The 20,905-nt window shown below is 39.9% G+C and overlaps 1 protein-coding gene across 2 annotated transcripts in view; it reads left to right on the top strand.

The window, feature by feature from the left end:
• The window catches only part of arnt2 (aryl-hydrocarbon receptor nuclear translocator 2), a 33,091-nt gene extending 12,437 nt beyond the window's left edge, over positions 1–20,654 (top strand). Inside the window, exons 5-20 of one of the 2 annotated variants that reach the window (XM_034680649.1) lie at positions 1,402–1,615; positions 2,681–2,894; positions 4,090–4,192; positions 5,085–5,150; positions 5,279–5,364; positions 7,713–7,789; positions 9,873–10,007; positions 10,555–10,629; positions 11,191–11,342; positions 11,669–11,744; positions 11,909–12,032; positions 12,199–12,301; positions 12,442–12,580; positions 15,415–15,565; positions 17,085–17,230; positions 17,350–20,654. In XM_034680649.1, the coding sequence (XP_034536540.1) occupies positions 1,402–1,615; positions 2,681–2,894; positions 4,090–4,192; positions 5,085–5,150; positions 5,279–5,364; positions 7,713–7,789; positions 9,873–10,007; positions 10,555–10,629; positions 11,191–11,342; positions 11,669–11,744; positions 11,909–12,032; positions 12,199–12,301; positions 12,442–12,580; positions 15,415–15,565; positions 17,085–17,230; positions 17,350–17,448 (1,960 nt within the window). In that variant the 3' untranslated portion in view covers positions 17,449–20,654. The remainder of the gene's footprint in view (positions 1–1,401; positions 1,616–2,680; positions 2,895–4,089; positions 4,193–5,084; positions 5,151–5,278; positions 5,365–7,712; positions 7,790–9,872; positions 10,008–10,554; positions 10,630–11,190; positions 11,343–11,668; positions 11,745–11,908; positions 12,033–12,198; positions 12,302–12,441; positions 12,581–15,414; positions 15,566–17,084; positions 17,231–17,349) is intronic. The other variant, XM_034680650.1, reaches the window with a different exon arrangement.
• Positions 20,655–20,905: the final 251 nt, after the last annotated feature.

The raw sequence follows: 20,905 nt of genomic DNA, 5'->3' as shown, positions 1-20,905 counted from the left end.
TGAAAGTTACCAAACAGTGTTTATATTCAGATGATTATACGTTCATTAGAAAATATTCTGAATATTATATCCCATTTCTACCAAGTCTGCTCTGATAAATGTCTTTAAATACTACACACTGTACCTTTAAATACTACACACTGTACCTTTAAATACAACACACTGTACCTTTAAATACAACACACTGTACCTTTAAATACTACACACTGTACCTTTAAATACAACACACTGCACCTTTGAATACCACACACTGCCCCTACAAACACTACACACTTTACCTTCAAACACTACACACTGTACCTTTAAATACTACACACTGCACATTTAAATACTACACACTGTACCTTTAAATACAACACACTGTACCTTTAAACACTACACACTGCACCTTCGAATATTACACACTGTACATTTAAATACTACACACTGCACCTTTAAATACTACACACTGCCCCTATAAACAATACACACTGTACCTTTAAATACTACACACTGTACCTTTAAATACTACTTACTGTACCTTTAAATACTACACACTGTACATTTAAATACTACACACTGTACATTTAAATACTACACACTGCCCCTATAAACAATACACACTGTACCTTTAAATACTACTTACTGTACCTTTAAATACTACACACTGTACATTTAAATACTACACACTGTACCTTTAAATACTACACACTGTACCTTTAAACCTGCTTTTCTTCAGTTTGATGTCAGGTAACAGAAAATGATTTCACAAGTGTAAGTAACAGGTTTGAAGATGTCAGGATTGCCAAGGATAGAAACCCTGATTGGTTCATTTTAGTAACAGCAATTTCAATGGCCACAGTTGAGTCCCTTCCAAAGCAGGTAATGATAGTGCTCATTGAGCAAACATTTCAGATGTAGCATGATTAGTTTAGCTTAACTCTTGAGTATCAGTTGATTTTGTATGGACATCTGTCAGAAAAGGAATAAACAGACGGGCTGTCCTTTGAAACCAATTTTTGACTCAAAATGATGGAGATGATACCTACAGGAAAAAAGGTGTGTGATGTTAATGATTAAAAATCTGTGCATGAAACCCTGCTTTACCATCACCTAACAAGTAAATTCATAAACAGTAAACACAAGTGTTATTTGCATTTTGACAACTCAATGTAAAAAAGATCAAATGTTTGGGTGAAGCCTTTATTCAGACAGTTGTCTGTTTGTAAGGTCAGAGCAATTTCAATTCCATTGAGAGTAAAACAAACAATTATTGCAGTTAAACATTGACAAACTTGAGTTGAAAGAAGTGAAATGTATGGGAAAGAATCATCCTCACATGCATGTTTGACCATTTGTTCAAGCAAGGCTAGCTGATGGTTCCTAGGCTGCACCCTCTAAGTGCCCTTTTCCCTGTTCTAGGGAGAACCACAGTGAGATTGAGCGACGCCGGCGCAACAAAATGACCCAGTATATCACTGAGCTGTCAGACATGGTCCCTACCTGCAGCGCCCTGGCACGGAAACCTGACAAGCTGACCATTCTGCGTATGGCTGTCTCCCATATGAAATCCATGAGGGGCACAGGAAACACCTCCACTGATGGGGCCTACAAGCCCTCCTTCCTCACTGAACAGGTACTGTACCGTCAGAGATCCAGACCTTAGTCACAGAGGACATGAAACATACTCACAGCTACCTGAGCCTCGAATGGAGTCCAGTTTATTCCCTCTAAAATTAACCACCTCTGATCCAATACACCATATTTGGTGAAGCACAAGAAGAAAACGTAAAGAAAAAAGTTCATCAGCTGGTGTACAAACCTCAAGAGTGTAGCTTGATTATTTATCTGAAGACCTGACTCTTTTTTTTTTTTACCAATTCCTGCACTCCCACTTGGATTTATTCAGCCTACAGGGTAAACCCAATACACCCCAATTTTCTTTACAATTTTTTCTACTGCAAGAAGACACGTTGAAAATAATTATTCTCTAGACTGTGTACCAAATTTAAAGGGCATGGGTTTTGCAGCTTGTTATAGTTTGAGTTCATAACATACAACAGGAAGTGACTCTAACTCAAACACACAGGCTCCATACCCCCTCAAACTTTCCTGTAATGTTTAAATCCCTTTCTAAAAACACATCATTATGCCATTCATGCATTTTTGTCATACTGCCACCTACTGGTGAGAGGCAGGACACTCGACACACAAACTTCTATAAGGTTGCCTGGTCTCGGTGTATGTGGATCCGGATTTTGCTTTCCATGGAACAGATTAAGTGACTAAATCTGCTCAGTTACTTTTGTGGTATGACCTGGGAATTTCTTATGAAACCATGATACTTGTGTCATAGGAAACATGGAAAAATGACTCACTGGGCAGATTGGTTAGTACTAATTTGGAGAATGCATAAACTTGAAGTTAAATTGTTATGACAAACGATGGACGGCCTGAGCCAGTGCGTATGTAATTCCAAAGCCTGTTTCTACTTTCCTCAACAATCTCTGTTTGTCTGAGGTATTGAGGATTCAGGTTAAAGCTAAAGAAGATACACTGGTAGCTCAGCATGACCGGACTCTTACACTTGTTTGTTTGGTAAATGTAAATGGTATGTAAGGAGCTTATTATAGTTTAAGCTACCTCTTCAATTGTAACTCTTTTTTGGTTTGTCTCCTTCCCACCTTTGTACACCCTGTAGGAGCTGAAGCATCTGATCCTGGAGGCAGCAGACGGCTTCTTGTTTGTGGTTGCTGCAGAAACAGGCCGGGTGATCTATGTGTCAGACTCAGTGACACCTGTGCTCAACCATTCTCATGGCGAGTGGTTTGGCAGCACTCTGTATGAGCAAGTTCACCCTGATGATGTGGACAAACTGAGGGAACAGCTCAGCACTTCAGAAAACTCCATGACAGGTACAGGAAAGACTTTCACAACACTGCCACTGAGTTAATATCGGTTTTCTTACTTGTTCGTTATTTGTTTGTGTAACACTTTACTGAAGCTGATGGGATTTCTTCTATCAGTCTGTCAGATGTCACATACAAAGGAAACTTCAGCTATCACTGAGTTCACCCATTATTTACATTATTTGACTGAGCTTTGTCACTCTGGTGTTATCAAATACTCTCTGTAAATATACATGTAGATACACAATGCAACAATTCTCAAGCAGAATTCCATATTTCTATTTTTTGTATTATTTAACTACTATTTTATAATGTAAAACTACCTCTGCAACTCACCACTGCATCATATCATATTATTTTAGCCTGTACATATTAGTCAAGCCTATTTGTTGTTTCTTTGTATTTATAGCTAAGGTTATTGTTATTATATTTTTATTTTATTTTTTATTGTAGTTCTTATTCTTATTCCTATTCTTATGCCTTGTACAAAGAGAGCACAGTTTACTGAAGTCAAATTCCTTGTGTGTTCAAGCCTACTTGGCGAATGAAGCTGATTCTGATAAAGCTGATTCTGATTCATGCAAAATGTTGATAGAATCAAGTTTTAATGGTTTGCAAATCCTTAGACCTTAAAAACAATTTAAAAAAATGCCTAGACAACATTATAAGTTGATACTGAACAGTTTTAGTATTATATGAAAAATACACGCTCATTTGAAATCTGATGCTAACACGTTTCTAAGACGTTGGGACAGGAACAAACAAAACAGTGAAAAAGTTGTGTAATCCTTCAAATGCTTTGGGTCTGGTGTTTTTCATCTTCCTGTTGACAAATATCCAACAGATTCTCTTTGGGGTTCAGGTCAGATGAGACCAATACTGGATGGCTGTGATATTAAAAACAGACATGACTCTGTAGTGGAAATCACTGCATGGGCTCAAAATGACTTCATAAGCCATTTTCTCTGAGCACAGTTTGTTGCTGCATCCATACATGCAGGTTCAAAATGTCAGGATTAATGTTATTCTCCAGACGCGTGTTATGCTGACCAGTATTACCTGTTGGTAATACACTGACTTTGGTTAAGTACCTAGTAATGCAAACAATGGGAATAATCCCTTTAAGATATCACTGGCCGTGTGTTGTCTTGCTATTATTTTGGCTGATATCATATTTTATTTGCTGTGTGTTTTTCAACAGGACGAATTCTGGACCTGAAGACAGGAACAGTGAAGAAGGAGGGACAGCAGTCGTCCATGAGGATGTGCATGGGCTCCAGACGGTCCTTTATCTGCCGCATGAGGTGTGTGTCAGTGTGCGTCTGAGTGTTACTTCAGTAAAAATGTTTTATGGCGCCCATTTTTGAGTTGTCTAATACTTATTACTTAATATTCTGCAGTCATGACAAATGTTTCACTATCTTGAGTTATTGAATCTAAATTATTTCTTTAGAAAAAAAACTCTAAAACATGAAACTTTTCAACAAGTATGATGGCAGCTTACTTTGAAAAATGTAAATATATTTGAAATACACTTCCTGCATATTATTTTTTAAAGGGATGTTTGAGATCCTGTTTATCAGAACCACATCTACTTCTATCTGTATGTCTTTATCATTCAATCAATCTTTATTTGTATAGCCCCAAATCACACAAACATTATCTTAAGACGCTCTTACAAACAGAGCAGGTCTAGACCCCTCTATGTTAAATTATGAACAGAGACCCAACACCAAGACAGGATAAGATCCAGTCCCCTCTTACTGACAGGACTTGATCTTATCTCATTTTAATCCACCATGAGCATTGCACCTCACAGTATTTAGCTAGAGCGGCAAGGACAAACTTCCTCTAACAGGCAGAAACCTTGTGCAGAACCAGACTCATGTTAGACAGCCAACTGCCTCGACCCAGTTAGGGTTAGAAAGAGGGATAGAGGAGACTAAGAGAGAGAGCTGTCTTATATATTACCAACACAGTTGTTTGAAATGCACAGAAATAGTTCTGTGAGATAAGTGACCTCTGAAGGACATTTGCCATCTGCACATTAACAGTGCACCGTAAGCATACTTGCAGTTACACACTACAGAACACGTGTGCCAATACAGATTACTCTGTGTGAAGTAACATCATGTGATACCAGCAGAATGTTAAATGTTCTCATGTCTGTATTTTGTATGTATTGTCTCTGTGCAGGTGTGGCAGTGCTCCCCTGGATCACATCTCTCTGAACCGTCTGTCTAACATGAGGAAAAGATACAGGTACTGATACCTTTCTTATTATGGTTGTGATCTGTTGTAACACCTGATGTATGCAAGTGGACTGTTTAAGTCAGAAGCTTTACACAGGATCTAACACACTGCTGGGTTTCTGTGTGTCCGATGAACAGGAATGGACTTGGACCATCAAAAGAAGGAGAGGCTCAGTACTCAGTGGTGCACTGCACAGGTTATATCAAAGCCTGGCCCCCTGCAGGTAAACAGAACACACACACCATCATATACAATCTCAAACCACCCTTGTCTCTTGTTCTGCTTTACTCAGACTTAAGCTCACTAGAGCAACCCTTGACAAGGGCAGATGTGGCCAGCTGTGGGCTCTAGGAAACCTGGGCATTAGTCCTGAATACATCCACAGAATAAGAATAGCCTGTGTAGTTCAGAACCCATTCAGGGGTTTGCAGCTTTTCTGAAGTACTTGCCATCTTCTGGTGTAACAATTTGATTCCCAGCACAAGCCTGGTTTCAGATAAAGTACAAAGCGAGCATTTCATGTCTTTGTGTCTGAACGGCTGCTGTGTTTCTCCAGTCTGACTTTGGGCTGATGAACAAAGCAGATGATAACACAAGTGCTTGCTGCAACAAAAAGCCTGTGTGTCAGGTGTGTCTTTCTTAAACTAACGCCTGAGAGCTTTACTTATCTGGGTTCTTCTGTACTTCCTACAATGTGTTGGAAACTTGCAGCAGAAGCAGCATTATCACCACTAGGCCCCATATGAAAATGCCTGAGGCCCTCTGAGGGAAGAACATAGTATTTGAACATCGCCACCTACGCTTCTGATGTTGTGTCTGGGTCAGGAGTCTATTTATATTAAGAATGTGACAGTTGAAGTCTATTTCCTGAAGACGTCTGTGCCTGGTGGCTCTTGAAGCCTAAGTCCACTCCTTGTGAAGCTCTCTCTAGTCCTTGAATCATCTTTTCTTGGCCATCCTCTCCAGGCTGTGGTCATCACTGTTGCTTTGTGCACCTTTTCCAACCACAAGTTTCCCCTACACTCAACTTTCCATAAATATGCTTCAACACAGCACTTAGAAAAAAGCCAGTCTCTTCAGAAATGACCTTTAATGGCTTAACCTTCTTGTGGAGGGCGAAGAGTTATTTAGCATACATCCTCATTTCCTGCTAATGGGCATTTTATAAGGAAACCAAAAGCAGCCTGAATGTTCGTTAAACTAAGTTTAATGTGAGAGAGAAAAGTTGCACAGGGTGTTTTATAGTGATGGACTTTCACTGAATTTGAAGTAGCTTGCTCCGGTCTGTCGTACTTTGATGCATTCAAAACTCAGAGGAATCTGCAGAGCCCCTAAAGTAACGTGGGCAGAGATACTTGATAATTAGATATGTTCCCATGTGCACCAGAAACTAACCAGTGCTCATGATAACATATCTTGTGATCACAAGATACTAGTGAATGCTCATGAGAAAGTTTTCCATGCTCACGAGAAGTTTCCCATGCATACAAGATACCAGGTGTACACCAGAGATAAACCAGCGCATCACTGTCTTCCTGTTTTGATCTAAAAATGACAGGACGGGAGTTAGTTGAGCTTTATTTCAACCTTGGGCTTCATTATTAGGATATTATGACTTTGTTTGCACATGTCACAGCTTTATTGTCTGAGAACAGCACCTAAAACAGATTGCGTGTTCATAAGAAACTTTCTCGTGTGCATGGGAATCTTTCTTGTGAGTACGGGTTGGTTTCTATCTTTTTGTTTTTTTCTGTCCATGTCACCTTAGGGGCTCCATAGTAATCAACAGGATCAGATAAAAAGAATACTGTACTGTCTGAAAATGGGGAACACAAAGAAATGGTGTTTGTTATTGGCAAACATCGTAGCCACTTTGAAACTGAGAAGGATATTTGAACACATTTGAACTCAACATATCAATATTTAAATGCCAAAGTATGTGAGAGACCATCAGAAATGTGATATGCCAGTCATCCAAATTGAGCCACTGACTGCTTTGATAACTACACTGAAGTTAACTCATCTATCTGGGGTTCAATCTGTTGACCAGTCAAAGTCATTTAAAGGTGCTACTTTAGCACTCTTTACTGGTAACTGCACTATGTAGCTGCCAGCAGAATTCCATAGCACTGAGTCCAATTCCAGCTGATGGGTACTGACAATGTCTGAAAGAGAGCAGAAGATGTCATCACAGCATTATCTTTGTCAGACGTACTGTCTTTTATACATGTTGCTAATTCAAGTGAAGCAAATCCTTAAATACATTAATAACTGTGTACATATTCTAGTCAGTTCCAGGGAACATGATCTTAATCAATGTTATGTGTACTTCTTCTTTTGAAACAAAATTCTTTTAAGATGAGCTGATCATCTCGTTTTGTTTTGAAATGAAGAATATTTGTGAAGAGTGAAAATTGATTCCACATGTAAACATAATACTGACAGAAAGATGAATATGTTGTACTATTTAACATTATAATCATTTTCAGTTCAGTTCTGTCTTACAGGCTTGTTAACATTAAATGTGAAATGTGTTTCTTTCTTTCTTTCTTTCTTTCTTTCTTTCTTCAGGCATGACCATACCAGAGGAAGACACAGAGGCAGGACAGACTGGAAAATACTGCCTAGTGGCCATTGGAAGACTTCAGGTTTGTGTGGCTCCACAACTGATCAAACCATTTAGATTAAAACTATTCAACACAATAAAATGTAATAGGGGTGAGTCCGACGACTAAGGATTTGCTTAGTGGAATCTGATTCATCAGATTTTGCCCATAGTCGACGAATAGTGGAATGTTTGTTGTTTTTCCTTATTGACCCAAAGTCTGCATGATGGTGACCGCATGACAATATTACACATAACCCTTTACAATTAAGAGACTCATAGCTTAAAGTAAAAGGGACAACAGAATATTATAAGTATAAAATTGATTTTTTAAATCTATATTTCAAAAACAACGAGGTGATGAAGGAGAGAAAACTCAAATAAGGCCACCATCCGTTAAACATGGAACAACGCTCCACTATAGAATAAGGAATCAGGAGATATTTAAACAGTGTTCACACAGAGGAGAGCAGCACTGTGGAGGGTAGTCTGTCCAACTTAAGGCTAAACATTAGTTTAATGTTCAAAATCAAACCTGAACCAGCTAAAGGGTTTTTAAATCTCTTAACAGAACCTTTTAAAACAGTCTTTCATCTCGTCTTTGTCCGCTTGAGTCTTTTCAAACTGTACGTGATGAAAACCATCGTGTGTACGGGCAGAAGTGCGCTCCTTGCTTTGTTGACTGTAAATCCTGTCTTTGAGAATATCCTCTCTGATGGTGTGGAGGTGGATGGGATGCTGTGGATTGTTTTTGAGGCTTCGGACAGCTTTGGGTATCCCTCCTAGTTCTTTTGGGCCCGTACAGTTTTTGTGTGGTCCGGTAATCCTTGATTTCACAGTCCTCTTCATGAAGCTGCTCCTCATCTTCATCACTAGTTTTTAGGATCAACTGAAGTTTTATCTCCTGACATTTTGAGCTACCATGAACGTAGAAAGATTTAAAGACCAGCTGAGGTACGTCTGCTCCACAGGTCCCGCTAAATGGGAGAGTCCACCTTTAATTACCAGGGGAGATTTAATTACCACTTTAAGGAGATTTAACACTTCAAGAGCTGTTCTCAGAATTACATTAAGTACGTTTATATTTATATAAAAAAAAAGGATATATGAGACACTATTTTTAAGGGAAACAGGAAAATAATGTAAAATGAGACATTGAGCACCCCCATGGTTTGAATGGAATGATCCACGTTTCATATGCAAATATTCCACTATGAGATTGGCAGTCGACTAAGGCTCGTTAGAACGAATCGTCCAATATTCAACTATTTGGGGTCACCCCTAAAATGTAATATTACATTTTCAGAGTAACAAAAAGCACAAGGAGCCTTCTTACACAACATAGGCTCAACACTTGCGTATATTACAACACCAAATGCATAGGATTTAGGATGCTTTGTAAAATGTTGATAAGAAAATCGTTGATCATTCAAAGAGTATATTTAACTGAAAATGGTGCAAAGACAAGATATCAATTATAGATTTCAGCTGCTCAACAGTTCAGGGTCTCCTTTGACGTATTTTTCGATTCATGATGCTCCAAATAAAAAGTTGTGCAGGATGTGGTTTGGTATTGTCTTGCAAATTGTGTTCCATCAGACCAAAGGACATCTTTCCACTTCCCCCAAGTCCATCTGAAATGGGCTAAGGTCCATAGAATTCTCCTGTGGTCTGTGAACACAGAAAAAACATTTTGAAGTGATCTTGAGTCCATGCAGTGAGTTCCACTACATGTCTGTTTTTGATGCAGTGAGGGCCTGAAGATCAAGTTCTTCCAGTCTTGGTTTTGGTCCTTGTCTCTTTTGTACTGAGATGTCTCCAGATTCTGAAACTTTGAATGATGTTATGAACTGTAGATGATGAAATATAATAACTCTTTGTCATTTTACTCTGAGGAACATTATTCTGAAACCGTTGAACTATTTGTACAGCAGTCTCTCACAGAGTGGTGACCCCATCCTATCTTTCCTTCTGAGAGACTCAGGACTGTTAAGAGTGTTAAATACTATAAGTTCAGTCAATTCACCGTTGAAATACTGATTGTTTGTGCTCAAACCCCATGTTTTCTTTATAAGTATCCTCTTCCCTATGTCTGAAATTTGAAATCTGTCTGTGCCTACGCTCAGGTGACCAGCTCTCCAGTTTCTATGGACATGAACGGCCTGTCGGTGCCAACAGAGTTCCTGTCACGTCACAACTCGGATGGTGTCATCACTTTTGTAGACCCACGCTGTATCAATGTGATTGGTTATCAGCCACAGGTAAGAGAAGAGGATATACTTCATGCTGGAGACTGTCGTGCTCATTCAGGAGAAAAACCTGTTGTCCTATAGCTGTATCCTATAGATATGTAGATGAGATATGTAAGTACATTGCATATTACCAGTTGGTTGAGGAAGGACTTGCTTCGGCAGCTTAGTTGGAATCAGGTCTTAGAGGCAGGTTGATGGTTTAGCTGAAGAAATCGTTTAATTCAGTTCAAGAAGGTCAAAAATGAAAACAGTCCAGTTATAAATCAGCATTCAAGGCTGTTTCTTTGATTTCAGAGTTAGAAAGGAGATCAACACCCTTTAAGGTTTTATCATTGTGTTTAGGTGGATCTGCAAATTGCAGAGTACATGCATCCTCTTTCAAATCTGTCCGACAGTGTAGCATTTAAGAATTGTGACATAACATTTGTTCTATTTATGCCATTATAAAATGAGAAAAAGGAATAAACAAAAAAAGCCACTGTCATGTTTTCATCTGTTTATTTGACACTTTTCTTTCTTGACCATGGATTCTTATTAACTTTAAATTGTCTTGTAGGACCTGCTGGGGAAAGATATTCTTGAGTTCTGCCACCCTGAGGACCAGAGTCATCTGAGAGAAAGTTTCCAACAGGTAGGAAAGGTTTGATTCCTGCTTGGGATATATAGAAGAAGAGAAATGGGGGAAAAAATCTAATGTATTTTCTATTTTTTTGAGCAAACAACCCTACATGTAAGTAAAATCAAGTAGCTCTTTTCAGATACATTGGTTAAAAAGACTGGATAGGGTTGTCAAACCAGGCTACAAGATAAATGGGAAGCAATGTGCATTGTTGTTGTTCACAGAGCAGACTTGTCAAAGATGCTCCGGGGTTCCTGCGGATAGAAAGTCTTTGATCTGTTGGAAATTGTCAGAGACCTAGCTTCTATCAAAGAAATGACAATGATAACTAATAACAATAAAATACAAGCAACCAAATCTGTAAAAGCTTATGAGTTTGACATGAATAGAACAGATACTCTCAAGTAAACTACAAATCTAAGACTATAATAGGACTACAACCTTGTACAGCTTTTTTACACCTAGTTTCAATCTCTGCTCATCACTTCCAGACCCATAACTTTCCACTTAAACATATTAGAAACAGAAATCAAATCTGTTTGTTCCTCTCTTCTTTACCTCTCCCCTCTGCAGGTAGTGAAGTTGAAGGGTCAGGTCCTTTCTGTTATGTATCGCTTCCGGATGAAGAACAGGGAATGGATGCTGATCCGGACCAGCAGCTTCACCTTCCAGAACCCATACTCTGATGAGATTGAGTACATCATATGCACCAATACCAACGTCAAGTAGGTTCATGATACTGTGTTATGTTGATTGAAATATGTTAGTAACAATCTCAATGTCAATCTTTATATAGCAACAATTCACAACAAATGTTATCTCAAGACACTTTCCAAACAGAGCAGGTCTAGACCGTACTCTATGTTACAGGATAAGATCCAGTCCCATCTTACAGACAGGACTCAGTCTGATCTCATCTTAATCCACCATGAGCAGAGCACTTTGCAGCATTTAGCAAGTTACAGTGGCAAGGACAAACTTCCTTTAACAGGCAGAAACCTCCAGCAGGACCAGACTCATGCTGCACTCTTGTTGGGTTTTGTCTTTGCAGGCAGCTTCAGCAGCAGCAGCAGGCAGAGCTGGAGGTTCACCAAAGAGATGGACTGACCGCCTATGATCTCTCTCAGGTAACCCTCTCTGACCAGATTCATCTGGTTAGAAGGACGTCTTCTTCAAACTCTGTAGCTTCAATTCCGATCCCAGATGATAAAGTTTGAATTACTTACATTTAGCAACAGTTCATGTGAAGTATTGGACAATAGTTTTTAGATGCTCCCCACCCCGTCCTCAGGTTCCTGTGGCCAGCGTTAACAGCGGAGTGCATGAAGCAGGGAAGAACATCGACAAGACAGAAGCCCTGTTCTCGCAGGAGAGAGATCCACGCTTTACTGAGATGTACACCAGCATCTCTGGCTGTAAGGCACACACACACACACACACACACACACACACCCATGCACCACATATTTACATCCTGACTGTCTATGGGATAGCTTTGCATTTATCTTTAATATTTATCTCTCACTTCTCTCACTCCTCCATGTTAACTTTATATCACTGACTGGGATGTCTGTGGTGCAGCTGGAGATAAGAAGATGATGGTGCCCTCATCTACAGCTGGAGGGCAGCAGCTCTACTCTCAGAGCTCTCCCTTCCAGCAGGGACACTCTGGAAAAAGCTTCAGGTATGTGTCCCCAACAAGTTACATCTGTTACTCATTTGCATAAGTCTCTGATGTGATGATATTGGTGCTCTTTGGAGAAAAGGGAAGTCTGCTCAGAGCTTAGTCATTGACTGTTTTGTTTTTCATGTGTGTGCACAAAGTTCCTCTGTGATCCATGTCCCGGGTGTGAACGATATTCAGCAGTCGGGCTCATCCAGTCAGAACCTGGCACAGATCACCAGACAGCTCAACCCAGGTCAGGTGGCATGGTCCGGCAACCGACCCCCCTTCTCTGGACAGGTAACAGACGTGTGCACACATATAAATGCCATCTACCATACCCAGACTTTCACCTATGTTAATAATCAATACATGGACTTGCCTTCCATGCCATGTTTTATAAGTGTGTGTGGGTATATAAAGTTGTGCTAAGCCTATGTTTGTTGACAGGCTTATTCATCTTTCATAAAATCAATCAATCAATCTTTATTTGTATAGCGCAAAATCACAACAAATGTTATCTCAAGACACTTTTACAAACAGAGCAGCACTAGACCACTCTATGTCAAATTATACCTGGCAGTATTTACCTAGTAGCAGTGGCAAGGGAAAACTTCCTTTAACAGGCAGAAACCTCCAGCAGAACCAGACTCATGTTAAACAGCCATCTGCCTCGACCGTGTTGGGGTTGGCTTGCCATCTACGCCATGTTTTATAACTGTGTTGATATATCACATATGGTGCTAAGCATATGTTTGCTGACAGGCTTATTCATCCTTCACACACACTGCTGCATGACATCGCATGCGACTGAACTTGTTGTTTTTCAGCAATAACATCTAAATATATCACAATAATTGCAGCCAGGTGATATGAGTGGAAGATCCATTTGAGTGTTGTCACTGGCTCCAGTAAGAATGGACCATGTGTCATGCAGAGCATGGGAGAACCCGCTGATCTTGCATTCAGCTCCCTCTTTGACAAAAACAGTTCCTGGTATCAGTGGGTTGTTTTGGAGGAATAGTGGAGGATTGTACCGGAAAGTCATCTTGAAGTCATTTTAAACAAAAACACAACCTTGTGATGTGTTAGGTCTGATATTTTTGACTGCAGGATTGAATCAAAGAAGTGAGGAAATCTCAGTCTAGAAGTAATTGGATTGTTATGTTGTGAATCACTCAGATGCTTTTTTTGATCATTGAAAAATGTACCACAGCCTCCCCCGCAGAATGGTTAAAACTGTTTTTGTTTCCATTTGTTATTTTGCACAAAGTAGAAACAGAGGCTCAACTGGCTGCTACCTTTATCACATGGCTTCTGTCCCAGTTTTAACTGCTACAACGTATTTGTAGAAAATCATGTTTGCACTGTTTTCTTTCTTTTACAGTTTGCTTTGAATGAGACAGTACCTGGCTGTGAGCCTTCTCTGCTTTCCCACATTTGGCCTCAGCCTTAGAATTACAGTTATTAATGTTTCAAAACTGCAAAGTTGAACTTTTCCTTAATAATAGTTATACACATGGAAGAATTTAAACCTCAAAGTAGACTTTCCCATTTTGCTCTGTCACTGATCTAATAAAGCTTAAAAAACTGGGTTAGTTTGCACATAGTTGTGTTGGCACAGAAACCCAGACGAAGTAATCTGATTGGACAAAAGCAGAAACATAGCACATCATCACTGGCACTGTTTGCTTCTATATAACTCCACCACACTCAGGGTTGTTCTGTTCCACTGACTATTAGCACAGCTGTGATTATCTCCAGCACGCAGACCAAATCATAGCAGGGCTTCTTCTCATGCGATGTTGCTCATATAGAGGGTATGCAGCTTTTCATTGCTGGTCATCTCTGTTATGGAAAACCTTGTAAAGCTTCCAGACCATTGGTTAATTGGGATGATTGGACATTTCAGTCCTCACTCACAGTGCTGTTTATTAACCTCTCCTCCCAAAATCAAAGCCACTGCATCAGATATCATCCTACACATTAAAACCACTTAATGCTCATTCTGAAAAAACAAAACACTGCTCTGTTTTTTCAATATTAAGATAAGATAAGATAAGATGATCCTTTATTCGTCCCATAACGGGGAAATTTAAGTGTTACAGCAGCAAAGTAGACAGTGCAAAACAGTATAAAGCAAACAAGAGCTTATCAAATATCAATTATTAAAAAGTTATTAGCAATTAAAGTTAAAGAAGTAGAAATAAACATATCTTACGACGTATAACTAAATAAGAATATTTACAAAACCAATGACGTGGTGAAAATGTGCACAGACTTGTAGCATAGTATAAAACAATGTACAGAACAGAACTGAGAAGATGAGTAGAAAAACGTATTGCACATGTAAGAAAAGAGGGATGGGTAATTATTGCAAGTTAATAAACAGACGGGGGAAATACTGCACTTGAGGTTATTGTCATTGGTTATAAAGTCTGACCACTGCAGGAAGAAAAGACCTATTTCTCATAATCAGAAACCTTTGATGCAGCTCCATCTCTTTACCTCTTACTGCTGCTGTGAAAGATAAAATGACCGTTAGGGATTCTACTGTTCAGAGTTATAAAACTCCTCTCAAAGTTAGAATGAGATGTTGTGGATCTTCTGGTCTCTAACCCTCTATACTTTCCCTTTAAGTATTGTTTTTTTCAAAGCAGGCATGTTTTCACAGTAAGCTTTGAGCTGTAGCTCACCTACACCTAAAAAAAGGCACCATTGGCCACATAAACACATTATTTGTTTTCCTTGAACATCTTTTAAAAACTTTCTCACAGCTGCTTCACACAGGAAGTATATTGGCTGCTAAGACTGTTTACATTTTACATTGCCATGTTTTCTGTTTGTGTGATTCTGTGTCAGTAACTGTCAGGTGAGAAAACACAAGGAAGAGGTCAATTATTTGTACTTTAGCTGACTCATGATCCGTGTGTATGAAATGTATATCACCTCATTTGACTAAATCACGATGATGTTGAAGCCTTCTATGTCTGAGTTGATCATAATTGTTATCATGGTTAGCTAACTGTACTGACCTGTTCATTGTATATCATGTTGGAGTGAAAGTAGAACAGACTGTACAGCCGTGTCCCTCATACGCTCACTTTCTTAATATCTGTGTTTGTGCTCTACAGTCGAGTAAAGCCCAGTCCAGTCCATTTGGGATCGGTTCTGGTCACAGCTACCAGACTGATCCAGCCTCCTACAGTCCACTGTCGTCCCCGACCACTTCTTCTCCAAGCGGAAACGCCTACTCAGGACTGACGAACCGCAGCACAGCTTTTGGTGAGCACGCCTGTTTACATGTTTGTTCCTCAATTATAACTAGATGATCTACTGAGACATTAACCTGCTTGGTACAGGTGTGTATGTGTGTGGGGGGGTAGGGTAGGGTAGGTTGTGTTCATTTAGAATAGTTTGAGACGGAATGAATTCTGCTGCAGAAGCCTCTGAATGTTGGAAACCAGATGATGAAACAGAGGCTGCAGTGCTTCTACTCAGTCATTTCTTCTGATCAGTCATCATTATTTGTGACCGACTCACTGCCCTGTGAGTGTATGCTGGGAAGCAGAGCAGCTGGTCTCCTGCTGTTATCCAACAGCAAATAAAGCTACAGATTACTCCCAAAACCTTCAGACCTATGCTAAATCATACTATGGTTGTGAAGTAACTAAACAGCTGGTTTACACTGTAGGCTCACCAAATTAAAGATTTTTCTCTGTCAGTTTAAAGAAGATGTTTAAAATGTATACATATTTCCTCTGACAGACCACAGGTGATATCAATAACTTAGAATCATAAAAGTTAATTTTTTTGGGGTAAATTAATTCAAAATAATTATATCGGGTGCAGATTTAGCCTAATGGTTAAGTTCTGTGCCCATATATCAGGGGACCCAGGTTCAATTCTAGCCTTTGGCCCCCTTTCTGATGTCAGTATCAATAACATTTGAATTTCAAATGTCCAGAATGCAGTGATGAAATGTGTTAACAGTGGAAGTGATTTTGAGTCCATGCAGTGACTTCTGCTACAGAGTCATGTCTGTAATACTTGCAGGATGTGGTTTGGTATTGTCTTGACAAATTGTGATCCATCAGACCACAGGACAGTTTTCCACTTCCCCCCAGTCCATCTTAAACAGACTTTTGAAGTGATTTTGAGCCCATGCAGTGACTTCCACTACAGAGTCATGTCTGTTTTTAATGCAGGGATGCCTGAGTGCTTAAAGATCAGGTCGATCCAGTCTTGGTTTTGGTCCTTGTCTCTTTTTAGATGTCTTCAGATTCTTTGACTCTTGTAACAATGTGATGAACTGTAGATGATGAAATATAATAACTCTTTGTCCTTTTACTCTGAGGAACACTATTCTGAAACTGTTGAACTATTTGTACAGCAGTCTCTCACAGAGTGATTAACCTCTTACATCGTCCCTGTTATCTTTTAGTGTATCTTTCATATACCCAGTCATGCTACTAACTTGTTGCAAATTGATTCAGTTAGTTGGGAGATATTCATTAGGTGTTTTTTTTTTGTGCATTTCACAACATTTTCAGGGATTTGTTGTCCCTGTCCCAACTTTATTTGAAAGGTAATGCTGGCATCACATTTGATAGGTGCATATATTTTTGGAAATGAAGAGCATCCACTGAAAGATGAAAAGTATCTTTCAAAGATAACAGCCCTGAGGCCATTTCAGTGTTGACAGTGGCAGGGCTATTAAAACAGAGTTGCTTTCATTGCAGACATTAGCTGGCCTTGATCTTTGCAGAGCCGGCCCCATGTTTGATCCTGTTTTTGTTGCCAGATGTGTCTGGTGAGAGCGGTCAGAGTGGAGCCCAGTTCCAGGGTCGTCCTAGTGAGGTCTGGTCCCAGTGGCAGAATCAGCATCACTCTCAGCAGGCTGGAGAACAGCACACACACCCCAACCCCAGTCAGACAGAAGTCTTCCAGGTGACACACACACACACACACACACAGAGAAACATTCATGCCGACATGTGAGCACTCATCTGATGAAAACTGTTTTTCTCCAGCACAATCGTGAGCTCAACCTCTCTTCTCTTTGGCAGGACATGTTACCCATGGCCGGTGATCCCACCCAGGGAACAGCCAACTACAACATTGAAGACTTTGCTGACCTCGGCATGTTCCCGCCCTTCTCTGAGTAACCTCCCCCCGTCCCCCACTTTCATTGATCTCCCGCTCAGAACAGGACTGACGTTCATCTCTCATGTTGTCTCATCTTTGTAAATTGCTAGACAACCCAGACACATCTGATGTGCAGCATGGTCAATGTCTGGGTGCACCTGTCATTTGCACACATACAGAAACACGGTCCATAAACGCTTTGGCTGCAATGCCTTTGGTATGTATCTGTAAACATACACACATCAACACTGCAAGGAGGAACCCTGCTGTCAGAATGAAGGAACATCAGTGTGTGAGCTCTTTAGACTCACGCTCTTTGAACAGAGAGTGTGAGGTTAGACGTTCATGACCAGAGGTGGTCAGTCAGTTGATTATAGATATGTCTACATTCATGTTTGAAGATGACCAAAACTTATGATTGTACCAAGGGCTGGATACACTACACCCCATAATGTACAGAACTGCATGATTGTCCGCTGTTGTCTTTGTCCTTGTCTGTTAGATTATGTTAGGGTCTGTTTTGAGGACGGAGTAATCACATCTGAGCAGAAATATTAAGCTACAAGTAATTACGCTCTCATCAGTTTCTGAACCAATCAGCACTCATCGTCTATCATTTTCTGATGATACAATACGTCTCTGTGGTCGCAGGCCAGCTTTGAGGTAATGCCAGTCTGACACGTCCGCCATGTACACAGTCACTTCTCGGTCAGGGACGTCCACCGGAGTAGTACAGTTCACCTGTTCTCAGGTAGGTCTCAGTTCAGGTCTCAGGTCTCAGTAAGGAGCAACCAGAAGTAGGTTCAGTAACAGTTCATCTGTGGATCTAAAAAGGCTGTATGCAGTGGATTAGGTACGCAGTGGTCCCCTCTAGTGCTTCAGTGTTATGCTGAAGTCTTATACAAATTATACTCACACATACATTACAACCACTGCATATACACTCTTTTCACACACATCACCAAGGCTACTTATGTTAACAATAAGACCACTCCAACAACGATAACACAACCCTACTGCACCTGTAGATACTCTAATCAACCATCATATTCACTCCACCTGTCTCATATCATGTAGGCCCCTCCTCTCAACGTGTAAGGGTAAAACACTGAATGCTGTATATAATCATCAGCAGATTACCACAGGTGAGAGTAGGGATGTCTTCCTCCTGCTTTTGCTCTCCATGCTGACTGTTTTTTCCTGTGGACACAGAAGGCTGCTGATTTGTGATTGGTCGATTCATCTTGGGAGACAAAGTGAAAAGCAGAAAACTTGTCACGTTGACTCGACATTTCGATGTAGAGTCTGTAGATGTTATGCTAACAATCATTGCTTCAGGGCAATGTACATTACCTCTGACATTTGCAGTCCCTCAGCAGGGTTCATGCACAGAGGCATCTTCAGTTAAAGGTCAGGTCGTCTATGACAGCTTCCTGTCTTTTCCTCTTCAACATGTTTTATGCAGACTGTAAGCATACCTCATTTTTCAGACAAACTGGAAATTAAACTGGAATAATTTATAGATACTATAACTATTTTGTTCTTAGTGGAGGTGTTGATATTTAGGTGACAGTGTTGCACTGCACAGTCATCTAAACAATATTAAATGTGAAAAGACATGAAGGTAATTCCAGCTTCTCTTTGAAGACATGAAGGATTCTCATCAGGTGGCAGAAATGGCTTTGTCCCTGAAAGTGACAAAGAAATAAAACGAACATTAACATCATGTATTCTTCATCATTGTAATAGAAGATTATGAAAGTTAGTTTTTTAATTTTAATATTGGTTATTGTTGCATATAGTTATCAGAAAGAAGGTTATTGCTGGCCTTCATGGGCAGCCCAGAAAATATCCCAAAGCTGCAGAATTATTGCCCAAGAAGACACATGCACATGTGTGATGATCCAGGTCAGTTACACTAGGTTTTGGGGGTTTAAGGTTCAAGTTCTCCTTCCTGGTTCAGGAAGAGAGGAACAGAATGACTCTCAGTCTGTGTTGTAGCTGTGCAGGTTCAGAGACTTTAGACACGAGCTGGTCAGTCAGCTGGAAGTGTGACAGAAGTCTCTTGTTAGCGTGCAGGTTTTTGTGAAACGGGTCTTTCTTAGTGCTCCCCTCCACTCTCCAACACTGGCAGAAGGTTAAGAGTGAAAGCTTCTGATGCTGAAAAGTAACTGTCCACAATGAAAATAAAATCTTGTGGCTATTCTTTATTTTTTATGACAAATTCTACATTCTACTGTGTTGGCTTCATAGATGTGTACATATAAGTTTATAAAGACCACGAGTAAACATGGGTCCAAAGTGGATAACCTAGATGTGAGTCAGCTCACTGTATGTATGTGTAGCTTTGAAATCTTCATTCATGCTCAGGCCCTTGGTGTCAGTTCATACAAGATCTAATTTACTCACACTACAGTAAGACCACTATATCGAGCAGTACGAGAGCATCAGCCCACAAACTATTGATGTCCCGGCACTACATGTTCCCACACACACACATGACGATCTGTCTCAGTGTTGTACGTCCTTTCTCGCTGACCCTGACAAACAGCAGCAGGAGAAAAGAAGACGCTGCTGTCCTCACTCTCTCCATCACTCCTGTCATGTAACCTGTACTGTATGTATTGACGTCCAGAGCAAAGTGAGTTCTGAAGTGAGCAACATTTGATGCCAGTAGTGAAGGATTTTCTGTGTAAATGAAGAAAAAGCTCAAAGTGCACTTCATTAAACTAACCGTTCATTTCACCAGCCTGCTTTAAAAGGGAAAAACCGCCATGCCATCCAAGCAAAGCGCAGTATTTACTAGTGTATTTGGTGTTTCTCAGCTCTGGCTGTTTGAGTTATTACCTACTTATCTCTCATTTCTAAAGAGACTGAACAGTACTTTTTAGTGGGGGAGCTTTTACATGATAGATTGTATTATGTCTCTGAAGGATAGATGGGAGAACCTTGAACAGACATTAGAGTCCTTTTGCTAAAGATGTTAAATCAATGTTTTTGTAAATAATGTGATTTTTATGTCACCTTGTATTACTTTCCCACAGTCCATGTTTTGTGTAGGTTTCAATGATATTGTGTGCAATGTGAGAACATATTAAACTATTAGCATTTAGTTAGCCTGTTAATTGTACATTGAGTTTTAGACCTGTATAAATTGTGAAAATGTGACCCATTATTTTTGTGAAATAAGTTGTGCTTGTGACAATAAATTCCAATTGAATACATGTCTTACACTCACAGCTGTGGTTTTTAAATTGTTCAGGCACTTTTTGAAAGCCAACAGAATCATTTTGATCCTCAATGTGTGATGAAAGTAATCAAAACAAGAATCACAGGGTATGGCTCTGGCTTAGGTGAGCATTATCCTACTTTTGCAAGTGAAATTGCTTCTTTTTAATCACTGATCTAATTTAGTTACATAAATACAGTTAGAGTTGAATTTGAATCCAGGGTACTTTGTTCAAGTTTAGTGAGTGA

Source organism: Notolabrus celidotus, chromosome 3 (assembly GCF_009762535.1).
Source record: "Notolabrus celidotus isolate fNotCel1 chromosome 3, fNotCel1.pri, whole genome shotgun sequence".
NCBI lineage: Eukaryota > Metazoa > Chordata > Actinopteri > Labriformes > Labridae > Notolabrus > Notolabrus celidotus.
This window is presented reverse-complemented; position numbering and strand designations above follow the sequence as displayed.